This window comes from Glycine max, chromosome 2 (genome assembly GCF_000004515.6).
Source record: "Glycine max cultivar Williams 82 chromosome 2, Glycine_max_v4.0, whole genome shotgun sequence".
Taxonomy (NCBI): Eukaryota; Viridiplantae; Streptophyta; class Magnoliopsida; order Fabales; family Fabaceae; genus Glycine; species Glycine max.
In genome coordinates, this window is record NC_016089.4 from 46,904,982 (window position 1) to 46,920,091 (window position 15,110).

Consider the following 15,110-nt stretch of genomic DNA (forward strand, 5'->3'; position numbering starts at 1 on the left):
TCATCTAAAATAAAGAAACACACCTCACCTGCAAAAGCGCACTACAAAATTGATAGGGAAGAATCCTTGGAAAAAATTTCTAGGCTTCCTAACCTGTCCCCAAAGCTACTGGCATCAAACTAAAGTGATAAAAAAAATAATTAAAAAGAAAAGCCAGCCTTAGGACAGGAAGCAGTAACCAGAAAGGAATAATAGACATAACCCCAGCAACAAGTAAGCTTTATGATAGCCTATCATCTGCAAGCCATGTGCCAAAAGTATATACAAAAGCAATAAAAAATATGCACTCAACTCCATTCCCCCCCTTTTTTTATCTTTCTTTTACTTTTGCACAGCTTCTATTATTTTCTGATTTAGAGGGTACCCTTACAGCTCTGCACACAGATCATCATGATCAAGCTTATTTCTAGCTAACATGTGGTCTCTCCCTATATGTAAAAAGTTAGCAGTTTCGTGTAACGTTTAAAATAACACCACCAATATTATTTTTATTTAATGTCTAATATTGTTGATCAAGTAAGAATGTATCACTTTCCTTTTTATACTTTATCCAATCCTAATAATAATGTAGCTTACTACTCCACCTACGTGCATTGGCATATATTAATATGGTTGAGGACATCTCGTGGGGAATTTGTGAAGGCTTTTACTTGTGGAACTTAGAAAACAGAAGATGGGTTTCACTGGGGAGTTGGTAAGAAGTGTCTTCTCCAAAAATCGTTCTGATGGGTCTCATGAAAACAAAGTGAGCCTCTATTCTCTATATGCTGCACTTGTTATCTAGTTAGTATCTACAAATTTACAATAGAAAAAGAATGAATGCATAATACAATTGTCTTGGCACAATTTAAGTTGCAATAATGTTCTTCATTCATTGGTCTTAATTTTTTATTATATCCAAGAGTGTGAGAAGGTTTACATTTACTCGCGCACCCTATTCAACCAACTGAATTAGACTTCTTTAACATTTGTTGGTCTTAATTAGTGTCAGAGAAGAGTCCATTGGTTAGTATTGCATTAACCAGCTTTGAATCATGCCATGCTAATTAACAGGTGAGGCGCAATAGTGCTGAAAATAGAAGATGGTTATCTGTGAGGTCATACTTGTGTGGCGATGAATTCAACTCAGTGCTTGCAGAGAATGATTCAGCTTCAGTTAAGAGCTCTGAAGTCACGGTTTCACAGTCCGTAAATGAGGACTTGTTGAATGATAAAGGAGACACCAGTTGTGAAGAAACTGTGGAGAATGTAACACAGAACAGAACAGATTCAAACTCCAAAAAATCATTGAATGAGGAAGAAGCAGCTATTCTTATTCAATCAGCATTTAGAGGCTTCCTGGTTAGCTCCCCAAGCTTTAATTGCATCATTTTTTCTTATTCATGTAATATATATATATATCTTAGTCTAAGGAAAGATTGTATTTTAAGTGAAGGGAATAGTTAAAAACATATTCATGTGTTTATCTTAATAGTTGTTTGTACCAAGTTCAAGGAGTGCATGAGATGAGTGAAAATTGCAACACTGAACAGAGAATTGAGGAAAATTAAATGACCATTTATCTACAATGTAAATTTTCACCCTTCCAATTTGATAATTTCTCCCATTTCCATTACTGAACCCTTTTTAAATTTTTAATGAAAAAATGCCAATGGTTACTTTTTAGAATCTTAGCATATAATGGTATGTTATGCTTAATATATGATTCATAGTTTGTTTATTAATCATAGCATATAATCTGGCTTATTAGCATCACTAATATGCTGCACGTTACAGTTGAGGCATCAAAATGGAGAAATCAAATCACAAACTCGAAAAGATGAGTTCAATTTAGCAACAGAAAGTCCAGACAGAAAGTCCATGGGCACATCAATTGAAGTCCAAACCGCAAACTCCACAGAAGTTTTCTCTTTTGAAGGAGAAAAAAAGGGCATTTGCCACCGTATTCAGCACAGGACCAGAACTCAAGCAATAAAACAAAAGGTACAACAGAAGACAATGATGCACTGTGAAGTACTAGCACTCCATGATTTTGGTTAAAAGAGAAAAAAAATTAAAATTGAGATATGCTCAAGAGAATAATAAATTCAGAAGAAAAGGACAAAGAAATTAGACAGAAGTACCATTTAAGACATCTTCCAGAACATATTTTAAAATTTCAGATGATTAACTAAAAGAGTGATTAATATTTAATCAAAAATTTCTTCTCAAAAAAAGAAAAACAAGAACCAGAAGAGTGATAAGAAGGGTGTAAAGAAGATCAACATGTTAACTTAATAAATAATCTTTTTAGGTTAATTTGTTCCACATTATAAATGTGTCTAGGGTCTAGGCCAACTAAGTCACTAGCTCAATTGGTAGTACCACAAGACTGAGTGTGATATTGATGTTGAAATTTAATCTTCCACCTGGCCACTTTTTTCCCATTTCTTGTTTGCATTCTCCAACATAGCCAAAAGTTAAATATATCAGGATACACCTTAATTGGTAATTCTCACTTCTCAGCAAGGTATTTCTAGTCCGTACAACCAGTTTTCTGGCACACATGGTTTTTTCTTGTTTTTAATTTAAAGTCACAACTAAAGCAAGCAAGGTTCGCTAATTTTATACATAGCACATATTGTTGGAGCATTTCTAAGAGTTTGAACTTTAACTGGTACCCATTAAATTGGCTATAGTTTACAAGTTCAAACCAATCAAAATTCTGTTAAGCTGCATAGTAACATAGACATTTTCAGGAAGATTGGGATGACAGCACAGTAAGTAGCTATGTTTCAAAAATGAGGATGCAGAATAGAATGGAGGCATCAACCAGAAGGGAAAGAGCATTGGCTTATGCTTTCTCACAACAGGTAAACACTAAAGAGTAAATAGTATATATATGCACGGATACAGTGAACAGTATAAACAAACTTTACACTACCATCCAATTACAAACAATTACGCATGATAAGTTTGTTGATTTTTACGATAATTAACTTAAAGTCATCATAACAATAATTTTTAATTAGTTGACAGTGTAAAATTCTTTACCTGGATGGTACATAGACATTAAATGTAGATAAAGGATACAAGGCTGGTAACAAACACTCCTGATTGTTGCAGCTAAGAATCTGTTCAAAGAGAAGATCTCCAAAATTTGATAGAATGGAGTCAAATATGAGTTGGAGCTGGCTTGAACGATGGATGGCAACACGCCTTCCTGAGACCTCATCAGTTGAAAGCCATGCCATGAAGCAGTATGACCCTTCTAATGGTAGTCACAAATTCACAATCATGACAAGATTTTTGGATGCTGCTGGGGAAGAAAAGGAGAGCTGCGGGTCAAATGAAGTGCCCCTTCATTTTGATAACTATTCCATCAATTCACGAGAAGAAAAATTTAGCTTCAAACCACATACACCAAAGACCAACTTCAAAGCTAGGAGAACTGTTTCAAGGAGGAAAACAGTGCCAAGTTATCAATTCCATGAAGAGCAGCCAAAGGTCAGAACTCAGAATCTCTTCATTAGTTCACATGCCATCCAAGCCAAGCATAACATATTCATGATCATGTCTCAGTGATTTTACACGAGTAAACAAACTACTATTTTAGCCTCTGTTGTTAATTTGTTATATTAGTTCCTGAAACATATGTTTATTGACTAAAATGACAGTAACCTAGTAAGTTTAGAGACTTGGATATAACAAATACAAATTTCATGAACTTATCCGCAATTTTCTTAATTTTAGAGACTAATGTGATAGTTCTTTAGGTTTTTAAGGACGAAAATAATGATTTACTTTTTTATATTATATAATGTCATGATCACGAAAGATATGATTAGAATGCATGAACATGTTGCTTGTGTATCTCTACCATCTTCTAAATATAGATTTCTTATGCTTCCACAGGTAAGCAAGAGAGATGGTTCAGGCAATGCTAGCAAGGAAATTAAGCAAAAACAAAAGCAAGTGGGAAACAGGGATGAAATTACATTAAGCACCTCGAAAGCTTCTAATGTGTAACTTGTAACCAAATAAAGTCAAATTATGTGTCTAGTATTGAGATGTAATGGTTGGATTGTCTAGTAGATTGTTGATTCCATAAATCATATGTGTACATTGTACATAATATCAAGTGCAAGATTGAGATGGTTGTTCTGATGATTTGCTTTCCAAAAATTCATTCATTATTAAGCAGAACCAATACAGTGCTGATTTTTTGGCCAACCTGATGGAGTAAAAAAATCTTTAAAAAACTAAAAACAAAAAAATAAGATTTTTTTAAATGGATTAAATTGTTATTTAAGCCTAATGAATATAATTGTACGTATGACAACTAAGTATTTATTTAATTTAGAAGCATCATATATTATATTAACTTCATTTTTGAAAATTACTCCTGAATAATACAAGAACCATGCGAACCTGCTTTATTCAGTATAACTTAGACCAACTTAATCATTTTTTCGGTTTTTCCAATCACTCAATTTTTTACAATATAAAACGTTAAAAATAATAATCATAATTCAAAATGAAAATCATATGTCTATAAAAACATAGTTAATGTTAATGGCCAGTGAGGATGTAGACAAGTTGAGTATAACTCAAGTTTTTCTTGAAAAAAATTATATTTCTTTATGCTTAAGTTTAAATCACTAGAAGAAAATGTTAAAGACTATGAATTTGTGAAACGGCACATAGAAACAATTACCCTTGAATTCCTCGTATACTTATCTCTTACAATTATTCTTTTCATTTTTAAATTCTAAAATAAATTTTAATATTTTATTTTAAAAAATAATTTTATAACACAATATAGATATTTATAACAAAATCTAAAATACAAATTCAAGAATAATCATTTAATACAATTTTTAATTATGATATAATTTAATATAATTTTAATTATATAAAATAAACATTTATCCTTATACTTATACTAATCTCTTACAAATTAAAAATTTACACTCACCTCCTTTTTTATTTTTCTTGAAAGCCTTATTCCCAAACATACTAAGTTCCACATTTTTCTTTTCATTTATTTTTTTTATATCTATAAATATTAGTTTTTAATTTGTTAATTTTTATAAATAAAAAATTCGAACACAGTTCCTTTCTTTTTCCTAAACCACCGAGCCTTATAAACCCTTATCCGTTTGTTGTTAGTCTATTTAATTTCAAGTGGTAAGCATTTTCTATAGGCATGCCGTCTAAAATATAAATAAAATAGTTGTATTTTATTATGATAATATAATTCATGAATTGGTTTCTTTTGGAATGAGAATATTGGTACAGCAGTAATGTTAAAAAAAATATTTTATAAATTCATTCTATAAATAAATGCATATTTTTTTTTCCAGTTTGCTATCTAATTTTTTTATATTTATTTTACTACTTATATTTATAAATTTTTACTTTTAATATTATTAATCTTGATCCATTAAGTTAAATAATGACACGACAAGGATATCAGCTTATCGGTTAAGCGATAATACAATGAATTAACAGAATATTAAGTTAGTTAGCGAACTTAAACTAATATCATGTATTAAAGGTAAAAGTTTGAGATGTCGGATAAAATGAAAAAATAAATAAATAACAAACTAAAAAAAATATTATAAATATGAAAATTATATTTAAGTCATAAAAAAATATTTTTTTTTAAAGAATAAATCATGTTTTTTAAATTAGCCGGCGTTTATTTTTCTACTGGATAAACTCCCAATCAAAATGGACACTTTGGACTTTTCACTTCCCTCACCAGTGTTTGAGTCCTGGGAAAGATTTTCTCCCTTTACGTCTTTGCTTTCCCTATGTTCTCTTTGTCCCAGCAGCAGCAACAGATGATCAACTCCAATTTTCGCGAACCCTAAACCAAAATGGCACTTTTCTTTGTTCTGTTTCTATTAGCCTCTTCATTGACTCAAGGGTATGCTCAATTTCAACTCAAAAACGAAGCTTTTATATCCCTGTTGATTACCCAAAATGGCCTTGACTTTATGAAGGAGTTGCTGGTGAACAAGGCGATTTCCTCACTGGCCTCACTTGGATTGCCGAATATTGAAAAGACTGTGAAAATCCCAGTAGTGGGTAGTGTCTACATGGTGCTCTCTAACATCTCAAGTTATCATATTGATGTTCCTTCCTCGCATGTCAAGCCAGGGGAGACTGGAATTTCCATAATAGCTTCTGGGGTTACTTGTAATTTGAGCATCAATTGGTATTACTCTTATAGTACATGGTTTGTGCCTGTTAAGACATCTGACAGAGATAGGGCAGAAGTTCAGGCATGAAATTGATCCTTTATTTTTTTTTTATTTGTTCAGGACGTTTTTATTTATAAGATTTAAATTTAAAATAGGGATGATTCTTTTTATAAAAACCTAATTTATAACATTCCTTCAATTAATCATTTTTAGACTAAAAATATTTTTTATTAAAAGACCAAGAAAAAAGAAATGTATCAACAAATCATTAAAAAAAAAGAAAAATATTAATAACAATGATAATTTTAAAAAAATTATAAATTTAAGATAAATTTATTTTATCAACTAAATTAATTATTTTTCTTTACTTTAATAAATTAGATAATTCAATTTTATATACATGAATATGGAAAGGACTATATGTACAGAGAATTTAATTAGAATGTATTTTAAAAGTTATTACCCGATTTTCATGTCTTTTAATGTTTACGTTTAAAGTTATTACCTACAAAATTAAGAAATATGAAACTAAAAATTCTTATATTTAAACTAAAATGATTTTATTTAATACCTTTATTTTTTAAACTTGTACTAGTGGTAGGTATTAAATAATAATATATTTGAGAAAAAAACACATTAATTAGACTTTGAAATTCTAAAACAACAAATATTGTGGAGAAAAAATAAAAAGTTAAAACATTAAAAAATATGAAAAAAGGTAGTATTTTATACCATTTCAATTATAGATTGTTATAGTGATTTTATTGATTTCTATTATAATTAATTTAAAAGTCATAATCAAGATGATTTCTCATGAGTTGACAATGACATGCATTAAAATTAAATTCAGATGTATGTGTGTGTGCAGAATTATGTTTAGTTAAGTTGCAAATTTGTGTTGTTAGTTGTTGTTTGAAACATAATCTCTTTATGGGGGAGGGCTAGTTTCTTTGGTTCACTTGTTGCTTGTTGTTTCATTGGAATTTTAAGAGGTGTTTGTTGTAAATGGGATTGTTAATAAGTGATAACTAGTTTTCTGGTATGCTTTGTGATTTGAAGGATACTATGTCATTGTCAGTTGTGGGTTTTGGTATATCTAACAATGTTAACTTGTTTAATTATAAACCTCACTATGGCATTTATATGTGGTATTCTTGTTTTACTTATTTTATGGAATGTAAATACTCTTATTTTGATATATGATTATTCTTGTCTGCATGGGATCAAAATGATATCTTCTTTTTTTAATTATTATTTCTCTTTCTGTCTGTTCATCTTCTTCACGACTGTAATCAGAAAGGAATTTGATTAGTGCTCCTGCTGGAAAGGTTGTAGGCATGGAAGTAGCACTTACATTGGGTTTGGAGAACCAGGAAGAGTCTTTGAAGCTGAAACTCAAGGACTGTGGGTCTAATGTTAAAGATATTTCAATAAAATTGGATGGAGGTGCATCTTGGCTTTATCAAGGGTATGGAAATATCCGTATTAGATTCTCATGAAGGATCATTGAGAAAGAGGATATTGAGAAGACCACCTTTTGGAAACTTGCTGAGTATCATAATTTTATTGAAAGCCCTATATAGTCCACACAACATCTCCGCTCTTCATCCTTTTTTCTTAACTAAAAATTGTACAAGAAATACCCAAATCATGACATGAACTTGAATTTATCTTTATCTTCTCCTCCAGTTGTGGAGATTTCAAAATCAGAAAGCAGGTGCCAACATATTTGCATACATGACAATTGATGTTTTGGAAGAAGATGAAGTAATACCAATGGCATGCATATCATTGGTAAGATCATTAGTATTTAAATTAACTACATTTATTATTATAGTTTATTTATGTGTATGTTTTATTCATCACCATTCTGAATATTACTTGGTGTACTAGATATTATTTTATGATAAATTCTACGGGCTGGTGTGGATGTAAAATGGAGTTCAGCAAGCTTAATTGTACAACTTTGAGAAGCTCTCTTTCATACTCTCTTTTTTCTATAAGGAAGCTAATCCATATCAGTCTTTGTTAGTACTGTCATTTATCTTAAAAAAATACTTGGCTAATCAATCTTCCAGTCCAGTGGATTGGCTTGTTGGTCAAGTGGTCAACAGTCCTTGCTAGGATAGTAGGTTGTTTTGGCTGCAGACTATTTGTGTTTGCCCTGTATGTCAGACTCGTGAATATTTATCAGTTTAAGGGATTGCTATCAATGATTGCTTCAACTCAATAATATATTTTTGAGTATTCAACTACAATGATTGCTTGGTAAGAAATAGGCAAATTTTGGTTTCCTCTACCTTACACTAGCATCAGGAAAAGCTGAGTTTAAAGAACCAATCATTTTAGCAGTTTAGTTTTGTAGTGATGTTGCAACTGATTGTTATTCAAATGAATTACTGAAGTTTGTCACGATTAGTGTTAGTAAGGTGCTACTTTGTTTTTGTATATTTGTGCAAGGTATATTTTATCCAGATACTATGTGTATCTACTCAACCACTGGTGGATAGGGGGAACATAATTGAAGAATAGTCAGCTTAAAAATAATTAAAGCTAACATTGTGTGGTAGACTATGTTAGAATATTAGGAAACTCATTGTGTTGGGAATCTTATGATGTAAGTATTGATGAATTATTAAGTATAAATAGGTATTGGTGCTTGCTTTGCATCACGTATGACATAACATGCCTATATTTTCATCAGATGCCAATTATTCAGAATCTCTTACTCTCCTTTTCCTTCTAACCCCCATAATCTAAAATTGGCATTGGAGCAGTGCCACCCTCCATGACCAAATCCTGCCACTAACAGAGCTGCCGAATTCCCAAAATTTATCAGATCATGTATTGCCCCTGTTTGTTGTTGTAATGTATTGCTCCTTTACAATGAATGACTGCTATTGTTATATTGCATCCTGTTTACACAGGTAATTCAAGGTACTGGCCTGGTCAAAATCAAAGGAAACAACTTCGTAGGTTCTATCAGATTGAATGACTTTCAAATGTCATCGAAATGGAGCAACATTGGAAATCTGCGGATGTACCTCATTCAGGTGTCTTTCTGTTTCATGTTTGTACAAGAAGCGTGATAAAAAATACTAAAATTTTAATTCTAAAGTTTCTCACGAATGATGGCTGTTCTCTTTTCCTACTGCAGCCAGTTGTGTGGACACTTATTGAAACCATCTTCTTGCCATATGCAAATGCACGCCTCAGTAGGGGGTTACCTTTGCCCATCATTCATGGTTTCATCTTACAAAACGCAGAGATAATCTTGTCAACTTCAGGACTTGCAGTTTGCAGTGATGTAGCTTTTGCAGATTCAAACAAGCGTTTTCTTCAATTAAACTGAGTACATAAAAAGAGTGTATGGTTATTGATCATGGAATGTAAATAGTTCAAATCAGAAATCAAGATGATGCATCTACTTGTGCATTCTTATTTCATTTGTTAATTGCTACTTGCTAGGAAATTGGGCAACCATCTGTACAAACTTTGATTCAAATACTTGCACCGCCAGTTATCATGTAAGAAGTAGAGGTTTATCAAACCTTACAAAAGAGCATGTGCACATTTGGATTAGAGTTAGTATTTGAATAAATTTGATGTTACAAACTTGGTTTTGATTATGACTGAGTAGATTAAAATCATTCTAGAAAGCACAAAATTTAAAGAAAAAATCATAATACACCATATTATTGCAACATTAATATGGGTCCATAAAAGAAGGAGGCAGGCATCTCCGATGGCAAAGTGAAGGTTCTTATGTAACAAAAAAAAAAGTGAAGGTCTTATTACACTCTTTGGTAAAGTGGAATGGAAGTGAATTGATGAATATAGAGCGTAAAAGTGTAACTCTTTTTTTTTATTATTGTTTACTTCACTTGTTTTCGGCTCCCTTTACTATAGGAATATATAAGGAGTTTAACATATATGTAAAATAATTTTACATCGTTATTTAATTATAAATTATTATTTAAATTATTTTAATATAATTATTTTAAAAATTAACAAATTTATTTTATATTAAAAATTTTAATTGAATTATGTGTAAAAAAATTATATTATAAGTACAAAATCCTTCTTCTCTTAAGAATTTTAATAACTTTTATTGTAATGATATAATCATTTAATAACTTAAAATAGATTTAGCATACTATGTTGCAAAATAATTTTAATCATAGGAACTAGTTACTTATATAAGAACTAATTCTTCTATTTAAAAGCCGTATCAAACTCCTTCATCGGTAATTTCTTACAACATTGTGCAACAGTATTAATTATCTATTTAAAAAAATTATTTATTTCTAAAATAAAAAGCTAAAAGAAAGTAATAACCATATATAAAAAAAGTAATAGAATATGTAACTTGACCTTTAAACAATATCACTATTCATAAATTATAATAATAACTATATCAAGTTATTCCAGAAGAAAAATCATATCAAATTATCAACTTTATCTCAACTCAAAAAGATTAAGAGCATCTTATGTTCACCAAGGAAACATCTATCTGACGGGAGAATCCTATTTAATTTTCTCTCTATGCAAAAGTAGTACTAAATAAATACATTGTCAAAATTTGAAAATGAATACAAAAAATGTTCTTCAGAAGTTAAACGACAGTGTTTTGCAAGTTAACCTTATCCTCCAATTCCATCAAAAACGTACACAAGGTTCAGGCAGACACCAACGTTGTTAAAACCCAGATTAAACCCTCCATTTTCTCTTCCTCTCTTTCTATCTCTCTCTGCTCCAATTCACAGATAACAATGCAAATTTCTCTTAGCAATTTAGCTTTCAAGACCCCTCAACTCTTCCCAATTCAGCACCCCATTTTCCCTCCAAAGGCACCACTGTACCACCACCAAGTTTCAACGCAGAGCCATGTCAACAATGTCCTGAAAGGGTCGTCGGGGTATTTGTCAGAAATCAGCAAAGCGATTGATCACGAAGAACAGTACCGGTTAGCCCGGTCGCAGGTTAACCGGAAAGTTTTGGACTTGGAAGGTTATTCCATAGAGGGTCTTTCAGTTGGAGGCCAAGAGACATGTATCATAATCCCTGAGTTCAAGTGCACTTTTGACATTGGGAGGTGCCCTAGTAGGGCTATTCAACAAAACTTCCTTTTTATTACTCATGCTCATCTTGATCACATTGTAAGGTTCTCCACTTTTGTCACCAATAACGTTTTCTGTGTTGGTGTTTTTGTTTTGTTTTGTTTTGGATTAGTAAATGAGAAAAAAAGTTATGCGCTATGGAAAAAGCTTTACATATTCATTCAATCACAACTCATATTGTATGATAAGTTTGTTGAATTTAAAATAATTATCTTAAAATAATTTAAACGGTGATTTGTGATTGAATGATTGTGTAAAATTGGTTTACACTGGCAGTGCATAGACATTAAACTCAAAGTCAATTCATAGTTGATTGACATGGCCTGAAGGCTGTTTGGTATGAAAAAAAAGAGTCTTGTTTTTGTTTTCTGTTTTAAGTATATATAGGAAATAATGAAAACAAATTAATAAAAAGCTATTTTCGCTGTTTCTTACAGTAACTTTTGAAAAGAGAAAATAAAGTCAAGACACTGACATTTTTTTGTAATTAGGTGTGAAAGTAGAAAGTGAAAGCAGAAAATGAAAATAGAAAATGTTTTCTCAAACCAAACAGCACCTTAAGTTTTTTATGTTAGAACTTAGGCCTATTTGTGAGGGATAACTTAGATGGCATACATAGGCATGTTGAATGCCAATTCAATGTGAGAGGAGGTTTGGGTTTAAGATGCATTGGAAAACGGGATTTTACTAAGCCAGACACACTCTAAAATCAACTTACGTAATCTAATGCTGGCCTTTCTTTTTGGGAGGCATCAAATACCTGTGAATGTGCTTTTGCATCCTAGTAATGTGTTTGTAAGTTATACGCATTCTGTGTATCCTGTAAATTAGATGTTAAGTTAAATTAGCCTAAGGGTGTGATGATTTTGAATGATTTAGGGAGGGCTGCCAATGTATGTAGCTAGCCGTGGTTTGTTCAATTTGAAACCTCCCACTGTGTTTGTACCTCCTTGCATCAAAGAGGATGTTGAGAAGCTGCTTGATATTCACAGAACAATGGGCCAAGTTGAATTGAACGCTGAAGTGGTCGCTTTGGATGTGGGTATGTGTCATTTGTATATCTTTGATGATCAGGATATATCTTCAAGGAAATGATGTGTGAAGCTTCATTTCAGGGGAGACGTATGAGATACGGAATAACCTTGTTGTCCGACCATTCAGAACACAACATGTTATACCCAGCCAGGTATCTTTTGATCAGCATTCTGTAGCCCTTGTCTTTTAAATGAAGGGTAAATTAAATTATATCAGTGTTAGTAGTTACCTCATTCCTTGTACAAAAACTTGTCCAAAAAATTAACTGGTTTCAGCTTACCATACTTTTGTTGCCATCTATAGTATTGTCTTCTGTTTCTAGATATTTTCAGTATGAATTCTTTTGAAGAAATGCCATCTGGCCATTCCCATGCTTTGTTTGCTGAAAACACATACTTATTTTATGCAGGGTTATGTAGTCTACTCAATCAGGAAGAAGTTGAGGAAACAGTATGCCCACCTGAATGGGAAACAAATTGAGAAATTGAAAAAGTCAGGCATTGAGGTCTGTAATATCTGTAACTCAATTCTGATTTATATCTTCTTTGATCTTTACCTTTAATGAACTCTCCTTTCTAGATTACAGACATGATATTGTCGCCTGAGGTGGCCTTCACTGGTGATACAACATCAGATTTTATGCTTGACCCATGTAATGCTGATGCATTGAGAGCAAAAATTCTTATAACTGAGGTATGGTACAATATTTTAATGAAATGGGTACAATTATTTCATCTCCCAAGTTCAGCGGACTTTGAGAATTGACAGCATGATCAGCTGAAATCCTTAGAAATAGAGAATAGCTATAGAGGTTCAGATCTCAAGTATGGGACAATGTCTTAAAATATATATATGCAAGAAGTTTAGCATAAAATTATAAAAACTGCCTTCAAGTGTATTTCATTCCATGAATTAAATGGACCTTTAATTCAACCGTTCCTTAACTTGTTCTTTAAGATGATCATGTTTACAACTTGAGATATTATAATGGGAATTTTCAGTTAATTCTTTTGTGCTTGGTTAGAATGAAATTGGAAGGAATGAAAACAAATAGTGAAAAGGATGAGATTATAATTTTTTATGGTTTTCAGTTTATGAATTGAGGTGGTTTCTTCCTTCCTGCTTGCCATCCTTTCCTCTCATATATATATATATATATATATATATATATATATATATATATATATATATATATATATATATATATATATTCAAGAAAGCAATTTTTGCTTGCCTATGCAAATGTGAAGATGAGAGAATGGGTAGAGGCTACAACTAAAACTTCTTGAAGATATTATTACCATTCTTTGTAGTGTGCGCTGACTTCTTTATTGCTATCTTAACTTTATCTTTGTTGTTTGATCGCTTTTCTTGTTGAAACTCTCTTAATAGGCAACTTTCCTAGATGATTCATTCAGCATTGATCATGCTCGGCAACATGGTCATACACATTTATTTGAGGTATATGACATGTTTCATCCTTTCATGGCTACTTTATAGTTAGCTTGACAAAATCAAATATGCTCAAAGGTCAACTTTTGCAGCTTTGTGCTTGTCCTTCCTCTTTTGTGTTACTGTTTTTTTTGTAAGACTGATGCAGTGTTCATGTTTATCATAATCTTTTTATCATCAACAGCTTTTTTGTGGCCAAATGTTACAGAATAGTTCCACCAAGTACATAACTGATTACACGCATATGCCATGTTGCATTTATGATTCAATCTCATGCCATTTCAAAATGAAAATCTAGAGTCTCTATGGCTCTACCTTCTCAGTCAAATTCACTCCACTTATTCTTGTATTTGACTGATTCTCAGAATGATGACTCTACCGCATATTATATTGAAGAGTTCCTGATTAGTAAGCTTTGTTAATTATGTAGATCATTGCAAATGCACAGTGGATTCGCAACAAAGCAGTTCTGTTGACTCATTTTTCACCAAGATATACTATAGAGGTAATGTTATAGTTTTCCTTTTAGTTTTTTGAACCTGCAAGTTGCATTACCCAAGGGTTCATATTTTCATGAATTCCAATTAGAAGCAAAACTCCAAGATTTGTGAATTGTCTTGACCTTCCACTTGGAGGAACATATATGCATTTTATAATAAAGCCAAATTTAGTTGCAACTCCCTAAGTGTTTTTGTTGGTGTTGTTCAATCAGAATTGAAGTTTTACCTTGATAATTTGCATAATAAACATCTGCGTTGAAGGACATCACAGATTATTGAAATGAAATTCCAATTCTGATCAGACAACACCACCAAAATCTCTTAAGAAATCACATCTAAGTTTTGTTCTTGTAGTAATGTTAAGAAATTTGTGCCTCTTTCATAAGTCAGTGAATAAAATAGGCATTTACAATTTTTTATCCTCAGGATATTCGTCAAGCTGCATCAAAATTGCAGTCCAGGTTGTCTGCTAAAGTGGTTCCTCTCACAGAAGGCTTCAAATCTATGTACTCTTAAGTGTTAAAAAAATGTCACTAGTTGTATCTCCGTTTCATTTTTTTTTATGCATTGTATCTCCGTTTCATAGTTTCTTGTAAATTAGGTATATTTGTTTTCAGTTTTTTTTTTATTAATTAACTTGTAAGCTTTCCATACATTACTAAGAAACGAAGTAGCACGAATGAGTAGTCAGTACCCTTATGTAACTTACAATTTAGTAAAGCCTTAAAAATTATGTTTCGCCCAACATTAAAATCTGCTTCATATGTATATGGCTATAAAGCATTGGTTTAATTGAGTGTTTTTGGACTAAT

General features: G+C 31.6%; 2 protein-coding genes and 1 pseudogene across 2 annotated transcripts; all 3 read left to right on the forward strand.

Moving 5' to 3' along the window:
* The first annotated feature begins 423 nt into the window (after positions 1-423).
* LOC100807137 (protein IQ-DOMAIN 1) lies at positions 424-4,149 on the forward strand. Its single transcript, XM_006575506.4, has 6 exons — positions 424-745; positions 1,054-1,341; positions 1,777-1,983; positions 2,739-2,852; positions 3,106-3,486; positions 3,895-4,149. The coding sequence occupies exons 1-6, from the start codon at positions 674-676 to the stop codon at positions 4,006-4,008; spliced, it is 1,176 nt and encodes a 391-aa protein (XP_006575569.1). The 5' UTR covers positions 424-673; the 3' UTR covers positions 4,009-4,149.
* Positions 4,150-5,682: 1,533 nt separating this feature from the next.
* LOC100797190 (putative BPI/LBP family protein At1g04970) lies at positions 5,683-9,766 on the forward strand (annotated as a pseudogene).
* A 1,017-nt stretch (positions 9,767-10,783) lies between these two features.
* Positions 10,784-15,043, forward strand: LOC100808196 (tRNase Z TRZ2, chloroplastic). Its single transcript, XM_003519387.5, has 8 exons — positions 10,784-11,350; positions 12,191-12,353; positions 12,427-12,497; positions 12,756-12,851; positions 12,926-13,039; positions 13,739-13,807; positions 14,229-14,303; positions 14,725-15,043. Exons 1-8 carry the CDS (start codon positions 10,964-10,966, stop codon positions 14,812-14,814), a joined length of 1,065 nt encoding a protein of 354 aa, XP_003519435.1. The 5' UTR covers positions 10,784-10,963; the 3' UTR covers positions 14,815-15,043.
* The last annotated feature ends 67 nt before the right edge of the window (positions 15,044-15,110 follow it).